Source organism: Odontesthes bonariensis, chromosome 6, assembly GCF_027942865.1.
Source record: "Odontesthes bonariensis isolate fOdoBon6 chromosome 6, fOdoBon6.hap1, whole genome shotgun sequence".
NCBI lineage: Eukaryota > Metazoa > Chordata > Actinopteri > Atheriniformes > Atherinopsidae > Odontesthes > Odontesthes bonariensis.
In genome coordinates, this window is record NC_134511.1 from 38129763 (window position 1) to 38148625 (window position 18863).

General features: G+C 41.3%; 1 protein-coding gene across 5 annotated transcripts in view; it reads left to right on the forward strand.

Annotated features, from left to right (window-relative positions):
• Positions 1 to 18863, forward strand: part of rtkna (rhotekin a) — a 58890-nt gene that overhangs the window by 30824 nt on the left and 9203 nt on the right. For all 5 annotated transcript variants that reach the window (XM_075468722.1, XM_075468726.1, XM_075468727.1 and 2 more), the window contains exons 2-3: positions 17206 to 17467; positions 17927 to 17980. In XM_075468722.1, the coding sequence (XP_075324837.1) occupies positions 17206 to 17467; positions 17927 to 17980 (316 nt within the window). The remainder of the gene's footprint in view (positions 1 to 17205; positions 17468 to 17926; positions 17981 to 18863) is intronic.

An 18863-nucleotide genomic window follows, 5' to 3' on the forward strand; every position in this document is an offset into this window, starting at 1 on the left:
TTTAATATAATTAAATGGATCGGAGGCAAGTATATTTGGATTCTCCTTGTGGAGACATGTCCGTGGTGTTATGATATTTTTGTTTCCGGAAGCAGTTCACCATGTTTTCCACTTAAAACCACAGAAATAGTACTCAGAAGAGCCATGAAAAGCTTTGCCTTTAAGAAGAGTCCAGTGCCTGAGCTTGTGGCAGGCCATCAGTCTGGTACCGCTGATCAACTCTTCTATCATGACGGACTTTGTGTTTATTCCCAGATGAAACAAACTGCTGGATTCAACTGTCTCCTGGTTGTCTCCACTAAACATAACGAACAGCCAATTCCTGTTGTGTGAGTGTGTGCATCCGCATTTGAGAGCAAGAGTTCAGATTTTAGTCTCGTCTTGTTGATTTCAAAGGTCATTTGCATCAGTCAGATATTGAAAGAGCAAGACAGATGTGATTCTTCCATATAGTACAGCCTGTTTCTGTGTGCTTGCAGTGCATGGGTACCACAAAGCAGTATGTGTGTGTGTGTGTTTATTTTGTCCTTACTACAGCTACAGCCACTGCCATCTATGATTATTAGAACTGAAAAGGTCACTGATGTGCCAGAGCTCCTCCTTAGTGTTTTTTTTTATAAAGATTTGAATGTCCTTATTTGCTGCACCGTTCACATCTTATTTTTGTATGCAGCAATTAAACTGACTCTGTTTGCTGTTAAGTTAATTTCTGCTTCCACTTTTTGTTGCATTTGCAATCATATAAGGAGGAACAAAAGTGAGCAGGATCCTTTGTCATTTCACTTGCCATGGAATTCTTTGGCCCTCGACTTACAATCAATAACCACTTACTGCAGTGGAGCTCTGCAGTCAATCCTTAACCTGGCGTTCTGTCTCTCTCCTGCTGAGATGCATATCTCCAGTGTCTCCTCTGTTAGCATTTGTCTGTCTTCTTCCCTTGTTTTCCCTCCACAGCTTTCATTCACTGTTCACATCTGCAGTCACATTCTTTTACTCGCTGTGTGCTATGGGCCATCTCTGTACTGCTGTGTGCCTGCAGTAGAGGTCATTATGTTTTCTCTGCTGATACTGTCCATTGCATTTCCCCAGGAGATAGCTGCTGAAACTGAGATAGGTAGTACCTCCTCAGCCAGAGAAACACAGGGGGAGCTGCAGCCCATTACTAGAAGTTCTGCATGGCATGACAGCAGCTGCGGAGGAGGAATTTGTGTGCGTGTGTATGTGACCTTCTCCTTGAGCCAGTTGTCTAAGAAATACTATGAAAAATGAGACACTTATACCCTTCTCCACCTCAATATTGCCTTGCCTCCCACCCAATTATAGATCTTTTTACTCAAACTTATTCAAACGCGCTCTTCCTCTCTCATGGAGTTTCATATGTTCTCATAGTTGTCCTCCTTAGCTTTCCCATTCTGGCTTCATGACTCATATTCACACTCAACAAAGCAACATCAAAATTGCCTTGGCTTAACATGTCAGTGCCCTTTTAGAAATGTTCTCAGCTATTTTTATTTCTCATTTATGAAGCAAGTATTGTGGCATGCTCTCTTGTTAGGACAATACCACCTCAAATGACAGAAGAAAGCAAGATGCAAAAGTGGGGAAAAAGGATGCAGGCTTTATGAAGTCTGTTATTGTAAGAATAGCAGGGAACTGCATGCATAGTTTTGCTACGGCAGCTTGGTGGTTTGGATTCAGCAGATGAGGGCAGGAGTGATGGACAAACGGCAGATAAACAAAAAGACAGACAATTAGAGAGCGGTGCTGACCTGACGATGCAGGATAAGATTTTTAAAGTGATTGATGGTGGAAAGAGCTCAGTCCCACAGACACATCATCTGACAAGCAGCTAATGCAGAGCTGCTGGCAGAGGATCACACTCATACCCAACCACGGCCATCTATCATGTCTGTCTGAGGAAGCAGATGCTGAGCTGTTTGCCATTTCTACAACGCTGCCTGTCAGCCTGTCTAATACCTGCTTCTTGTTGTGTGTGTTTATGTGTATGTGTATGTGTATGTACGTTTTCCCCTATTCCTCTCTCCCTCTATGCTGCCAATCCATGATTAGGTTATGTTTGTTTAATGGAATGGCTCTTGTGCTGCTGATATGAGAGAAACCACAAATCGTGTACACATATACACACTAGATTTGGGAATGATTCATGTTGTGATTAAGAATTCATTCTGCTCCCATGGCCCTCAGATGAAACATGGTCATATAGAATCAGTAATAATGTTAGATAAACAGTTTAATGCTTACTCATGCAGAAACAAGGATTAGCTTAACAAGAAAATGTAAAAAAATGCCCCATGTGCACATATTCACTGATGTGCAAATGATTGCCTCTCTCTTTCATTGGTGATGGAAGTAAGCGCCTACTTTAGACCTTGTCAAACACCCGTTTCAGTTCTAGATTATCGCATCCCTTTTTCACTCATTCCCCTTCACTTTAAGATATAAATGCAAAATAAATTAGAAATAAACTGGGACAATCATTTAGATTTCAAATTTGCTTGTTTGTTCTTCCCTTGTGCAAATTTGCTGTTGCAACCGGAGTCCTTTTCTTTCTTCATCACTTTCTTTATTAGAGCACCAGTTCATCGCTACATTACTAGACGCAGATTTTTTTTTTAACAACAAAAAACATAACTTCAAGATCATAGCGTGCCACTTTTAGCAATTCCCATCATTTCAACACATTTCAGGTTCTTATTCAATATTTGTCCCCATCAGAAGCCTTCATTAAATCACATCATTCAAAAGGCAGAGCTTAAATTTACTTGGCTTTCTTTCTCACCCCAAAAGCGTGTCTTCTTTTTACCGCAGCTTCCATATTCTGCAACAAATTCAGACAGAAACAAATATTACAAATATTATCTTCAAACACTACACACTTTTTAACATTAAACGTTCTTCTATACTGCATTAACATATTTCACATTCAATTTATTTGGCAGATACCTTTATCCAAAGCAGCTTACAATTGTGGAAAACATTGGACGCTTATTTTCCATGAATACCATGAATGGATCAAACCGACAGCCTTTTGACTTGAGAGACAACCACCCCTGCTCTTACAACTGCAACCTTGTGACAGAAAAAAGCAACCTGATCTATGAAAATAAGCCACATTTTTTCAGTTTTAGGTTTTATGGCGGTTTGCATCAGCATATTACTGTGCATGTAAACATAGCTACTGCCAGCCTCTTAAGATAACATGTGAATTTTCTCAATTAAAAATTTTTAGATCTTGCACTTTTGGCATTTGTTGACAATGAAATATAGCATCTTTTTCCATTTGCTTATCTATGTGTCCATGTGTTTCTGATCCTCTATGCATATTGAGTATATGCATAGAGGCTCTGGTAGTCTGAGTGACTGTTGGACTTTTGCTCTGGAGTTGTACCACAGTGGAAAAATTTGACCAGTATAGGCCATTTCTGTTATTATTAGACTGACTGGGCCCGTGGCCAGGCAAATGAATGTGATTAAAATGTGAATGTCCAAGGACGATGATAATATTTACTCCACTGGCCCACTTTTTTAAAAATTTCTGGGTTATTTTTAGGGTCCAACTTTTGATAAGAATGTGAGCTTGCACTGACCCAAATGCATCAAGCCCTCAGCCGTGAGAATCCACGATACAAATATAAATGTGCTGTAAGCTTATTAGAAAAAGTCCATGTCAGGATATAGTGAATGATCTATATTACTCAATGTGACCCAGGACCATTGAGTGCCAGATATTCAAAAGAATAAACAGTTATAATATTGTTGTTGATGCATCTGCACAATCCTGCACCCCATCTCCATTTGTAGATATTTGAGACAGCTCTAGAGTGAACCCCTCACATGCATACATAAAAAGAGAGAGAACAAAATAGATGCTTTTTGACACGGCTGAGTTTATAAAGGAAAGAACTGCCATCACTACCACCGCCATATGAAATAACCATTAAATAACTATCCAGTATTTTATTGATTACTATTTTCCAAGATTGCCTGTGTAAATTGTCCAAATGTAGGCTGTTTGACTGGCATACTTAAGCTGTGTAGATTACTGTTTACTAATTCCCACTTGGGACAGACAGACAAGTGGGATTTCCTTTGGACTATATAAGGCCTTGGAGGCAGAGACCAGCTCTGCCCATGTCTGCTGACTTACACAACATTCTCATGTAAGCACATAGAAAATATAAATTGCTCTGTTGTAGCCTAATAAGTAGTATATAAAACTGTCTGTACATGCAATATAGATAAATGGGTGAGTAAATGAATGAGCAGATGTGTGTGTATCTAAATATGGATACCCTCCCACCACCAATCTTTTAAGGATGTGCTGGAGGGCAACGATGAGAAGAAACACTAAAGCCTGGTTTATGGTCGGTAACGCAAGACGCAACGCAAGACGCAACGCAAGCCCTTGCGCGGTTGCAAGCCCCCCCTTGCGTGCTTGCGTGTGTCACCTCAATTTTCTAAACTTCACGGAAGACGCGAGCAGAGCTATAGAGTAGCCACTCTGGACGCGAGCACAAGCCACTATCTACACCACATCCGGCGGCGTGTTCATCTTCCGGTTTCATCCCCTAATAAAAGACCGCTGTTTTCAAACGCCAAGGTAGAAAGCGAAGAAGAAGAAGAAGAAGAAGCATAAATTCCATAGACATAGTATATATAATATATTATGTCAATGATGAATCCACTCGAAGAGAGACTTGCCGAAGAGGTCCTGGCGGTGAATTTCCTTTCATCGTAGTAGGCTTGTCATTGAAAAAACCCGCTGCTCCACCTACTGTCCTGGCGGTGAATCGCCACGCAGCACACGCAAGCGCCCGCAAAGCTAAATGAAGCATAAACGTCTCGAGCCATTAACACAAGCGCAAGACGCAAGCGCAAGGGCAGTTAAAAGAAGTATAACTCAGCCTTCACTCGCTGCGATTAATTGGAGTCAATCTATTGTTCTTCTTGCTTTTCAATCTCAGTTGCTGTTATCTGCCACCTTGCCTTCCTGACTAATTTTCTCACTTTCCATCACTGAACTGGCACACATTTGTGTAAACACATGCAAAGGGGATGGCTCCCAGGGTAAATGTAGACCATTAGTAACCGGAGCTGACTGTAAGTGCTTTAAAGTGGCCGGAGGGTGGAAGCCAAGTGGTAGACTCGGGGACAGAGTTGATATCCCCTTTCACGTGTCTCCCACCACATTAATATGTCTGTCATTAATCAATACAGTGAAAAAAAAACCACTACTTTTGCTAACCTGTGATTGCATACTCTTTAGCAGTTGGTACTTGTCCTATATCGCTTTGGATAAAAGCGTCTGCCAAATTCTAAAACTATGTAACAGGTATGTGTACAAGATTCAGACGAGTGAACATTTTAAAGTTCTTATTAGGGTTGGGGTTTAGCCTCTTTGTGCTTTAGCTTTAATTCTTAAGTGAAAAAACTCTGGCCGTCTCATTCCAGTGCAATGTTCTGCTGGAAATGTTTTGTATCCAGACAGTTTTGATGTTACTTTGATATGTGACATAGAGTTAAACCAAACAGACTACTCCACTGCAACAGTTCTTCCTCACAGCAGTACACTCTCACTGGACCACTCTTATCAAGCTTACTCTCAGGATGAAGTTTGTTTGTATTCCCTTTGTGTTCCCTCTAATGAGACTCAGGGACCCCAATTCTACCAGGAGAATGTCTCCCACATCATAACAGAGCCATCTCACTGTAGGTGCCTATGGTTCAGGTTTTTCTTTTGATTTGTGACCTGTTTGTGGCTATCATTGGCATTAAAGCTTTATTTAACCCCTGATTTAAATATGTCCACGTAGAGTCTCATCTGTTCCTTTTTTCTTGGAGATTTCGTCCTTAGGGCAAAGTCCAGGAATAGTGTGATATCCTGGGATGGCATGTAAATAGCATTCCACTTTAAGATCAGTACCTCTGTCATGTCTGTACATTTAAGTAAGTCGTTTAATCCAATTTAAGTGACGAAGGGAGTAATCCTGGAAAACAGTAAGGTCACATGGTTTGCTGATTATTATGATAGTAAGCAGGCTAAGGCTATGGGTAAGTTATGGTCAGGGTTAGGGTGTTGTTTATTCCTGGTCACTAATGACCACATAGCCCAAAACGACATGCTAAAAGCAAAGATTTCATTGTGGTAACACAAAAAACGACTTGACGTGTTATTCATGTGCTTTTTCATGATACCACAGGGTACTGAACTGACTGAGGGTCAGTTTAATGAATCTGGTTTTGATCTAACTCGGCTCAAAAATCCTGCAGCTTCATGAATATTATAATGAACAGCATTCACTTCAGAGCTCTCGCTGGTCGATAGTAGTTCAAGGACATGGATATACACGCACACACACAAAGCATCGCCATCGAGTATATTCTGCCTTTTAGAGCTTGTGTCTTTATCTTTGTCCTTCACTGTTTTAAGTCATTGTGAGAAAAAGGAAAACCTCACCTCCACTACAACAATTCTCACGTGTAGATACATTGTCACATGCAGCCCAGTTTGAATAAAGCAACAGTGATAAATAATGAAGAATGTCAAAAGCAGTCTCAACAGAACCCTTGACTAGACAAGGGGCTCAGAGGGACCACTCCTGCACATATAACAGAGAAAACAACTCCATTCACATGGATTGCAAGATCTGGTTATGGCCCAATTCAACATAATTTCAAATTAAATGAAAACAACACATGGTTGTAGCTCTCTTATGCCTGTTTAACAATCCATCTGAAAAACATATTTTTATAGGAATTGTAGGCCATAGAAATAATTGATTTCTAAGATTATTTGCGTTTATATAGTGCTAATGCAACACTCTTTGGACCTAACTCCGTATCTCCATGTGTGTCAGTGGTAAAGCAAAGAAGGCAGAGGTGAAAAACAAGACTGAGGGGATTTTTTGGCAGGATTAAATGCTAGTTAGGCTGGCTGAGCTAATTATCTTAGATTTCCCCATCCTTGTTCAGAGGAGGAAAGCCTGGGATTATTGAGACAAACAGTCTGTGTGCGTTTGTCAACTGAGAGTGGTCAGCAAATGAGTTGGGGGGGTTTTGGTGCATTGATTTGCAAAAGTGAACTAATGAGAGCTATTGAAATGTGCAGCTGTGTGTGTTGCCTACTAAGTGTTTGGATTGGGTGGTTGCAGTCAAATAAGTAGTCACCCTTTACCATCACTGAGGACGTAAAGGAGCTTCATGGGACGGAACCCAGCAGGGTGGCTCTGTGACCTTTTGACCTTTTAAACTCTTCCTTTCTGGTTTAGTAGCTCCTCATATGCCATTTGTCCCCCATTCTCCCTGTACAGCAACAAACAATTACGTTACACCCTCTCATGCATTTTATGACTGGAACATTTCTCCTCAAAAACAATATCAGTCTGTTTTTGCTTTATAGAATCTTTCTGTTTTTCAGTTGTTCATACTTATGCCAGCAGCACCCGGATTAGTCTGTTGATTCATTTGTTTACCTGCCACTTGCAAGTTGCACTGGGAAGATCGGGGGACTTCCTTCAAACACACAGTCATGTGATACTGTTGTTGACTCAAAACAATGATGTGAGCAAAACTACTAAAATTTTAGCCAGGACAAATTAGGACACATGACAACTCCCATCCTGTCTCTGTGTCCTACTCTTCTCCTTTCCTCTTCCATGTTTGGCAAACATGGAAGAGGAAAGGTCTGATATAATCTTTCATACTGAGAGCTGTCAGTCATCGTGACACTTGAGCACACACTAAGTGGGGTTACATGGCACTGAAAGGATTGGATAACTGGCTAAATTACAATAAGAATGAGTTGAGCAAGGGTAATTATCCTTGGATATATGGCAGTGAATGAATCGAATCAAACTCAGGCATTCGAGAAAATGGCGAATGAAGAGCAAGATGAAGCTACGTCCCTCTACATTTCGTCTGTGATGAGCTGCTTGTTGCACAAACACGATGCACAACGGAGCATTCTCCATCGCGTTGTTTGTTTCTTTCTGACGGCAACAACAACAGTAATATCGTCTCTTCCGACTTCCGGGTCACGACCCCGGGAAAACATCTGGAGCATGCGCAGAACGCAAAGTCTAATTCACCACGTGCTTCACCGTCTGCAAAAACGTTTAATTTGACTTTCAGGGGTCTTAATCCGATCGCGAGTAACCCGATCCGATACAATTTCATGTCAGATTAAGGTGTATACATGAACTTAATAACTCAGTCTTATTGTAATTTAGCCAATTATCCGATCCTTTCAGTGCCATGTTACCCCATGACTGACACTCAGTTTCTTGGGAAAGTAAAATGAGGTTTTTCAGAATAAAGCGTTGTCCCACACACTCATTCCAAACCCTCAAATCGTTACTGGCTGGCAGAGGGGCTAAGTGACACAGCCGTCTTCCGTTCACGGGCTAAAGGACTCGGTATGCTTCTCCGTCGCTATCCGTCAATCCGACTCCATGGTCACTAAACCTTTGCGAAGTTCTCCGTCGGCATGTCGGATACGCAAGGAAATTCACCTCCCGATCAGAAGGCGGCGGTACATTAGACGACCCAATCTCGCGACGTCTATCGTGAAAGTGGTTGATTGATTGTTCACCTTCCGGCTCCGTTCCACTCCTCACAGTGAACAATGGCGACCGAGAGAGAAAGACTGTTGTTGGAGTTGGAGCTTGTTGAAATTGAAATGCAAATAATTTTGAACGAATGTTGACCGGTACACAGTAAACTCTTTCAAAAATGGCGGTGTTGTTGTTCTGAGAGGAAGGAGCTAAACCAGAAAAGTGATTCCGGAAATGATGTTGTTAGCCAACCAATCACAACCCTTGCGGTCTCCGTGAGTCTCCGTCGCCTCAACGGATAGATAGGAATTTTGGCCGACGCACGCAAGCGACGGAGAGTGTCTCCGGGAGGGTCTCCTCTCTGTAGACGACCATAAATCAGGCTAACACCTCTCTACAAACAGTAATGTGTTAGAGAAAGAACAGGCTGCAGCAATGCGTGAAAAAATCTTGCACAGTGCAGATTACAGTGTCACATTGGTTTCTTTTTTCCTCATGTGCATCTTTTAATGTGATTAAATCCCTTTTATTTTATGTCCCACTTAGGGATGCACTTACATGGTGTTCTCATTGAGCGAGATCACAGTGGTCTTTGATCAAGGGCTTAGACCTGCTTCATGACCATTCTTTTCCTAAACTTGTCTTTCCCTTCTGTGTATTGGCTTCTGGCTCACATTGAAAGCTAATCAGTAAATGATAAAGTATCAGCTTGTATAATAGACAGTGGCTGCGTTCCAACCTGCAGTGCACAACACTTACTGTGCCAGTAAAGTGCACTGAAGCGGTTACAGTATTGCTGTGTGAATGTGTTTGTTAATTCATCAATTCCCTCTTGCAGCCCCTAGACAGCCTGGTGCACCATTTTACTCTCATTAGGTTTTCTTTGTTACTGTTTGATTGGAAAAAGAAGCTGCTTTATGACAACTTTCTCACCTGCTCTGTTGCCCCCTTTTATCTTAGGTTGTGGTTCAGTTTTCTTCATTTACCAGCTTTGAAACACACAGAGCTTTGCCAGAACTCCACAAGAATATAATTAATACCATTACCATTCTAGCAAAAAAGTGATCAGGGATTCAGATGTGCTGCTTTTAACAGCCTTTTATCGTCTGTTTAAATGTTGGATAATGAACATGTATTTTTATGCTGCTTCATGGCATTCAGCCTTTGAAATCAGAGAGGATTTATGGTCCTGTTTATTATGTTTGAGCGTTTTCTAGTGTTTTGTGTTTTCTACTCTCTGGTGCTCTGAGACGTGAAAAGGAAGATAAGCAGGATCTCATAGGTTCAGTTTTTTTCCAGCACACAGATATTTATGCTTGTGGTCTGGAACCTCTATGCTGCGTTTCATAAATCTATACTCTGCTGAGCTGTTAGATGCTGGGAGACCACACACAGTTATGCAGCATCTATACTAACATATGCACAGGTGCCCACAAACTTGTTGTTAATATCATCTTTACGTTGCCTTCAGATGATTCTGAAGTCTGGTTTGCTTGCACCCTTCTTCCAGCTCCAAGCCAGCTACTACATGATAATAGAGAGCTGGGTTGAATGTGCACAGCAAATAAGAGCAATCAAGCTTTAGTGTGCCTATAAATTGTCAGAGTGATCACAGTTTGGCAGACTCTAAGCTCCCTGTGCTCTCTCGTAGCTCTAAACAAATTTGTTTTATAGCCTGAGATACACTAAACTATTTCTCTCCTCAGGCCCAGCTTCCATCTAAACAAATGCACTTGCAAGTGCAAAGTACACACATGGAAGAAATATGCACTGATTGACTTGCACGCAATTTGATGCACACACATGCATATTTTTTAACCTCTTGCGTGTACATAAAACTTGATTTAGGACACAGAGACATGCACGTTGTTCCTCTCTTTAGCACTCTGCATTGACTCCGCCCAGTGTGATCTGGGACCCAGCTGCAGTGAAACACACTGCCTTTGTGTGAGAACAGCTGGCTGCAAAGTCACTTGGACACGGCCTCACAAGCACATGTGGACAAGGACTCACAGATATGCACATAACAGTAGTTTTCCTTGCAAACAGGCTGAAACAGTCTCTTTTGTCAGCGGATAATTGGATGCATAGGCTTACGGGAGGAGCGAGAGTTCGGGCTGTAAGAGCAAGCGGATTTACTGCTGAAACTCTGTAACAAATCACCTCAATGATGACATCAGCATGCTGACACCTAGAGCAGAGTACAGCACGGCATTTTGCCTTAAAGGGCCCTGTGTGTGTGTGTATGTATGATTTAAGTGTGTCCTGGCATTGATCAGGCCTGGGCTGCTTTGTAGCCAGCTTCTCAGTCTAAATACATGATTGCAAACACTCCACTTATTTCCGTTTCTCTCCCCATCCTTTCTAACTTCAATTACCAGTACCAAACCAGTCCCCTTTACTGTAGCTGTACCCTGACTTCCCAGCAGCAGCTGGAGTCTGAGACACTGTAGGGACATTGTTTGGTGAATTGGGACCATTGTTTTTGAGGGGCTTGACTTTGGAGAGATCCGGATCTGACTCCACAGTTGTATTAATTATTGTACGTGTGTGGATATGTTGCATTTTTCAGGTTTATTTGTCTGTGCAGGAGAATAATGGTGTATTTTGTGTGTCACTGAGTGTATACTGTTTTGTGACATGTATGTGTTCATAGTAATGTTAATCTCTTCCTCAGTGCCCCATCAATCCACTCACTGCTTACTTTTATCCCATCTATCATTCCCCTTTCTCCAATATTCTTTGCCCTGTCTCTACACTCTTGTTGTACATCTGTTCTCATTTTTCATTGTATCTTGTACTCTAACCCACCCTCAGCCATTAATATTTTTTTCCCCCTCTCCTCATTAATTACTCCTTGTTGTACTCTCAACTGTTCCCTCCATCCTTAAGTGCAGCCCTTCTCTGAGTGTGGGAGAGGAAGAGGGTAAGCAAGAGGGAAAGTAGCGGAAGAGGGTGGAGGGAGGCGAGGCACATAGTTGTGGCTGGCTAATTGAAAGCCAGCAGTTTGGTCAGTAAAGTCCCAATGTAAGGGAGTGGTCAGGAATTTGCTAGTCTTGGGTTTATGTGTGTGGATTTGCAATAGAAACGGATTATGTTTATGTCAGTCCACATATCTCAGGCTATGATGATTGGCACATTGAGCATATTATTGGGACTGCATTAGCTTGTCCATTGGTCTCTTTGTGTGTGTGTGTGTGTGTGTGTGTGTGTGTGTGTGTGTGTGTGTGTGTGTGTGTGTGTGTGTGTGTGTGAAAGAGAAAGCTTTTTTTTCTCCTAGTGTGGTGCAGCCCTTTAGTTGTTATTGTCCACTTGTCATGCTTATCTCCTTATCTGCCTCTTTCACTTTGTCTGTTCAACAGGTCTTTTGTATTTGGCCTGTCAGCTGTGGTGTCTTTTCGTTTCACAAAGAGTTTAGCAGAGAAAAGATGGTATGGGTCTGTAGTGGCTGGAGAAACCAGCCGTTAACTGGTAAATACAAGTTCCAGCAATCCTATTTGTGACCTCTTAATCCCTTACAGTGAAAAACAAATGGAAGAGCTCTAGGATTATTGATCTCTCTTATTTATGTGCACATTCAAGATGTGTAGAGAATCATTGTGCACGTGTTACCTTGAGCTAAATTCTACAATCTGCATGCTCACATGCATAATATTGAACATTTTTGCTGTCTTAGTTTTGCATTTCAACATGCAAAAAGTTGGAACGAAACATATTTTAGATTTTAGAGTCGATCAGCAAAATCAGAGGGAACCCTCATCTGTTGACCCTGAATATCTGTACTAGTTTTCATGGCAATTCACGATATAGCAGTGAATATATTTCAGACAGAAGCATAGTGCTGGGCTGCCTGACATATGGACATTTTAGCCCAAAAAGACATGCCTCTAGCATGGCCAAAGATGGATGCTAGTTTTAAAAAGAAGTTTTACTTAAAAAAAATTTAAAAAATTAAAAATTTTGTTACTTACTAATGATTTATCCCTCTCTTTATTATCTTTATTTGACATAATTTTTTACAAATTATTTGTGTATTAAGGCTGATTCATACTCGGCGCAAACGCGCAACTGTTCTGGCTCGAGAACCATTAATGACGTCATCGAAAGCGCCAGCCCCTTCACAGTTCCTTCAGCTCATAAGCGCAGTTTGCGCCGAGAATGCGTCACATTTGCAGTTCTCTCCAGACCAGCGAGCGTCACTGTTGAGGAAACAAGCTGAAAAGCATACGAAGAAAGCATACACAATGCCACCTGTGGTGTCACGTCAGCAGAGGCTGGCACATCTGATGCGGAATGAATTTACTCTGGGTGTAGAACTGTATATGTATCTCAGAGCTAAGCGGCTGCGGCAAAAACAGAAGAGATGGTGGATTGTTCGTCCTTTGCAACAAGACGAACTTTGTCAAACGTTGTCCCAGTGTAACTTCATAGACGTGTCGTACAGATGTTTGTAGAGGCGCATCCTCTCGGTCACCGCGGTCTCTGCAGTGTTCATTTTTTCTTTTTCTTGGTCAGCTGTTTCCGGTGGAGCGCGCGCGAAGTCAGAAAAAAAGTTGTGTGCGCGCCCTTGCGCCGCGCGAGGATTTTCTAGCTTGCGAAGGGGGGCGTGGCGGAATTTTGGGACACGTGACCGTTTGCGCCATTTGCGACCAGCTAGTATGAGCGAGGTTGCGCCGAGTATGAATCAGCCTTTAAACCTCACCCATATGGGCTAACCCCAATGCTGTAACTACAGGCATTTGGCCTGTGTGGTGATAAGGTCAGAGGTCAAGGGTCAGTGATCTGAACAGGAAAGCCCACTCATACAGAACAACACATCGTAAACAAACCATTACACACCATCTGCAGCGGCGTCAAATCCCAAATGCATGTTTGTGTAGGTGTATGTGTGTGTTCTAGTATCCCTGTGATCTCACCCACAGCCACACAAATGTAGATCAACACAGCCAAATGGGATAGAGAGGAGACAGAGAGGTGACCATCTGGTATCTACTGAGGCCTCAAATTACCTGCTGAAAGGTTACGTTAGCATTGTTCATGTACAGCGTATGTATGCTTTTAAACATTGTTGCAGCAGAAATAGATTTAGCTCTAGAAATATTTGGACAAAAAAATGTGTTTTGGTTACAGTGGAGTAATGAGTATGAATAAGTGTGGACTCGAGCTTTAATTTAAAGGGAGTTTATGCACAAATTGGAGGAAAGGTTTAGAAATTACAGCTAAGTAAATTCCACTTCTTCACTCTGAAATCTAACAGAGCAGCTTGGCATGGCTTTAGATAATTAGACTGGGTGTTTAAGAGTTTTAAGCAGAAGTGTCGCTCAAAGTAAATTGCCTACTTGTTATTATGAGATTTTCTGTCCTTACCCATTAACACAACTGTCAAGTTGTAAGGAGGCACTCTTGTTTTCATTTATCTCCATTTGTTTTTTTTCTGTCTCTGAGAAAAATGGCTTTCCCAATTATTTCAACGCCTGTTCATTTGCAGATCTTTTTGCCTCATTACCTTGACAACAGATTGGCTTATACAACCAGATAACTTTTCCCTCTGTTTCCAGATTTTTCTCATATTTTCCTGACTCTTTTTGAGCTCAGTCTTAAGCATTCTTGCTGAATGATTTATATTATCCTCAGCTTTTCTTGTTTTGTGTGTTTTTTTTCTTTTTTCTCCCCACTGCAGTATCATTTCTTTTTTTCTATTTTTTTCCCCTTTCCTCATTTTTCACTCCCTTTGACTGTGTTTATGCAATTTCCCCTTCACACACTGCGTAGCATTGAAATTGACATTACAATAGCTGAACGTTTGGGCTCTTTGGTGGCGTTTTGGCCGATGGTGGACGTCACGATTTTTGTAACCTGGCACACGCTGCCCAAGGAGGGCATTTGAAAAAAGAGCTAAAGGGATGAGTGTGAGCACCACCTCTCTGCAAGTCCCCCGTTTTTTTTTTTTTTTTTACAACACCTCATGTCGTCCGTGTCCCTGCTTGATACCTAACTTGCACCCCATCCACCTTTAGTCTGCCCTCAATCTTTCTGCTGCCCACGCTGCCCCCATGTCAGGCAGCCAGCCTTTCTGGCAATCCCCACTGGTCTAGCACCTGCCACCACGAGCACATACTGTGAGTGTATTTTTGTAGTGGTGTTTATCTGTGCAGGTGAGTATTTATAAAAGATTATAAAAGAACATTTGTTTGTCATCCACTCCTTGTCTCCTATGGTATAATTTTGTGTTGTTAGATGTGTTTGTACCTTGCTTCCGTGAGGATGTCAGTTTGTTGTACAGTTTTAGCTTGACATACAGCCAGACATGTGGATTATACTAAGATCTAGGCTGCACAATCTCTATTCTGAGATGCCCAGAAGGAGAAGCCTGTTAATTTAGCTGCTATAAATACAGAACCACCTCCTAGCAGGTCACTCTAACTCCTACTGTGCTTAACTGGACTATGATGACAGCGTCATTACTCTGTGTGTGCATGTACTGTACATGTGTATGCTTTCCATCAGCTGGCTTGGGTTCAGTGATGCATGGTGCATTCTTTGAGATGCTGCTATCATCAAAGAAATTTGGACAAAGCTTTCTAATGTTTTGCTATTTTTTTCCCTTTTTATTTACAACTGTTTATAACAAAAATATACAGTCATCAAGAATCAAGAAAACAATCCATTACATATCCATCAGATCAAAATCAACACTATAAATAGAGGCTTGCTTGTGTATTTTTCTCCCCTTTTCAACTATTATTAGTTAAAATGACTTATTTCTTTCCAAAAGAAGAAATGTTTATGATGGAGGAAAAGATAATTAACTTTTATAGATAAACGTTTGAGCTTTGAAATTGAATATCCCCCTTATATCTCACAGTAGTTAACTGGAATGTTTTACTGTTGTTATGATGTGGTCATGTTTCTCTCTTAATCAAGTGTTCTCTAATTGCTTTTTAGCCAGGGAAAGTGTTTATTTGTGTTGCTACATTGCATTAAACAGCCATACTCAGTAGAGCCCTTGTTCTTAACTCCGCTGTGTATATATTTTTTTCAGTTCTGCACTTTTTTTTTATAAATAAACCTGACATTAGATTCAATGTATTCTCTTTTTCTTTTCTCTTAAATGTCATATCCTTCTGCTGTAGCTAAGCTGTAACTCATGTTTTAGGCTACAACTTACAGAGTTTAAATGTTCTGGTGGTTTGGTTTAGAGACTTTTAGTTATATCCATGGGAGATTTACAGCTTACACCCCCTGAAGCCAGTTACTTTTTCCGAAGTAGTGGTTAATTTAGAATTACACAAAACCTCATTTTGTAGTCCAGTGGATCAGAGTGTTCAAAAAGCTGTCTTCTAAGTTAAAAAATCCCCTTTATTCTTTTCTTACTGGTTCTCTGCTCAAAGCGAGATGAGTAGGAAAGAGAAAGAAAGTGTGGAGGAGAAGAAAGAAAAGCCAACTGAGGGCAGTGAAGTGAAATGGATGGAGTGTGAGTGATGGTAAAAGAAAATGAGCGCTGAATGTTTAAAAGCTTAAACGAAAAGAATAAAAAATTCATAGGAATCAGACAGAGAGGGAGAGATGATAAATGAGAAATATTGGAATAGCGCTCTTGTTAATGCATCACTGGAGAGTAGGAACACACTTACACATGTGCAGTCAGTGTAAAATCATTTTTCTGATTCGTATTTCCCAGATTGAAGCAAATGCATGATTCAAATGTGTTTGGTGTTGATGAAGGACATTAGCACTAACACTCAAGGTCAGAACAAATTAGCTTTATCTTGGTGTTTGTTTCATTCATAGTTCCTCCTGGAGTTTCTGTTGCTCTTCTCGCTGACAGGATTTGTCTCACTATCTCCACTTCAAGCTCATCGAGAGTGTTTTTGTCCAGCTGACTGAGTGAAAGAGGGCTTAGAGACTTTTAAAACCCTGGACATCATCATCAAAGCCGGCAGTTTTAAGGATTTAGGAAGATGCATTGTATGCATGAGCTGGGGCTTGTGAATGTGTCAACATTAACTGTGTACTCCTGAATAAGTTTGAAGAGTCTTTTTGATCACTAGAGGGGGGACATTTGCTCCAGATAACCCAGGTCAAATGTGAAAATCTTCTTTTTTCTCCTTTGAGAAATCTAGTTGAGAAAAGGGAAATCGGTTAGAGATCACCAAGTGTGTGTGTGTGTGTGTGTGTGTGTGTGTCTTGTTTGGCAGACTTTCAGTGTTTGACAGTGTCATTATGTATTCTCAAACCTGATATGTGTTGCTGCTTCTGTTTGAGTGTGTGTTTGTTGCATCAGTAACTTTGAACTAAATTATTCAACATCCAAATGTCTGCTGGGCAGTTCTGTAAAGGGCAAAAGGTCATGCATAAACACCTATGAACACAGAATCCGGAATGCTTTGAAACACTTTACCAATATATTCCCAGGTGACCTGCAATTTACTCATTCTGCATCTTCATTCTATGTTTTCTGCCTAAAATGCCATTTTCTGTATCATTGTTTGTGATGTTTGTGATTGTTTGCCTGCACTTTCCTGATGACGTTCTCCATCTTGCTTTTTGTCCAGATCCATCGTTTGAGCCTCATTTTCTTAACCACGTCTGTTTCCTTTCTTTCAACCTCCACCACCCCTTGTTCTTGCAGGACAGTGACATTCAGAAGAAGATCGACCATGAGATCCGGATGCGTGATGGAGCCTGCAAATTGCTGGCTGCTTGCTCCCAAAGAGACCAGGCTTTGGAGGCAGCAAAGAGCCTGCAGACGTGCAGCACTCGTATCATGGCCTACATGTCAGAGCTGCAGAGGATGAAGGAAGCTCAGGTCATGCAGAACATCCCTCGCAGATCATCAGATGCAGGGCCGATGGATGGCAGACTCCCATGCAAAGGAAAAGTGGCAATCTCAGGCATGTAATGAAAAAAAAAAGTGTATTTCTGAAATGAGGGTGGTGGGATTTATGGGATTCAAAAATGTATGATAACTACATTTCTTCAGGACTATAAATGTGGAGCTAATGGCAACTTGCTTTCACTGCAAAGAGATAATTCACTCCAAGAAGCAAAATAACATTAGTATGCATTTGTTGTTCTTTGATTTGGTTTTGGAACGCAGGTGAAAAAAGGAATATTAATGAGATGTGAGACTGGTGGGAGCATCTGTGTCTTTGTGGGTGGAGGTTTACGGGGGGCACTGCTGCATATCTGCTACCCAGCTGGAGAGTACACAACACACAGTCAGTAATTAGCTGTGGATAGTTCTGCCAGTGACTGAAAGCAGGACGAGCAAGGAGACAAACACACACCAGTTGGACAGTTTAGGTGATTAACATTTTTGTGGTCTAATCCCCTGTCTGTTGTCATTCCAGATCTTCGGATCCCTCTCATGTGGAAAGATACAGAGTACTTCAAGAACAAAGGAGGTGAGGAGCCACCTTCTGTGTGTGAAGAAATTCATGGATGGCTTATGAATGGTTTATATCTGTAGGTTTTATTAGTGATGACTATCTGAGGGAAGTGGTCTGTGGCTTCACACAGTCATAAAATGATTTATTAAGAGATGCTGACTGTGTTTTTGGAAGCTTTTTCTAATGAATCGGTTTGACTTGAATTATCCTGTGATTTTGGAACAAAAAATAATATTCCCCACTCACTCAGGAGTGTTGCATATTTTTAAATAGAGTTGACTTAAGATACTCCCACTGAACTAGGCATATGGACAATGTAAAATGATGTATTTTCTGCATCTGTTACTGGAGCAGCTTTACAAAAGTAATCCATAATTTACTTGAATTGTTTTGTAGACATGTACAAACTTGTGGCAGCACAACCTGATCCAACATTTCAGTGTTGCTGGCTTTGCCTCCTGGCTCTGAGAACCACCAACGTCATTATTAGTTGAGCAGGGAATACTGTAACTGAACACAAATTAAACCTGTTGTGCATTGAAGGGAGCTAAGCCTTTTTTCCACTGGAACATTTCTGTTAGCCAGGTCAACAGAAATGCCCCTTAGTGGTCTTGATGGTATTTCAGAGTTAAGTGGTGAACTGAAAACAGAAAACCATTGTAAATTTTGTATTACAGGTTTTTCCCACCACCTTGATAAAGTTAATTTGGGTTAACCCCTGCACAGCCATAATAATAGTCTCAGTGCTCAGTCACTCTCCTGGCCGGTAGAATGGAATTATTCTGGATGTGCTGTGCATACAAATGAACTCCAGAGACAGGTATTATACTCTCAGCAAAGCTTAATGAGGCCGTTCGTCAAGGTCCTTAAACACACCAAGGCATCAAGCTAACCCAGG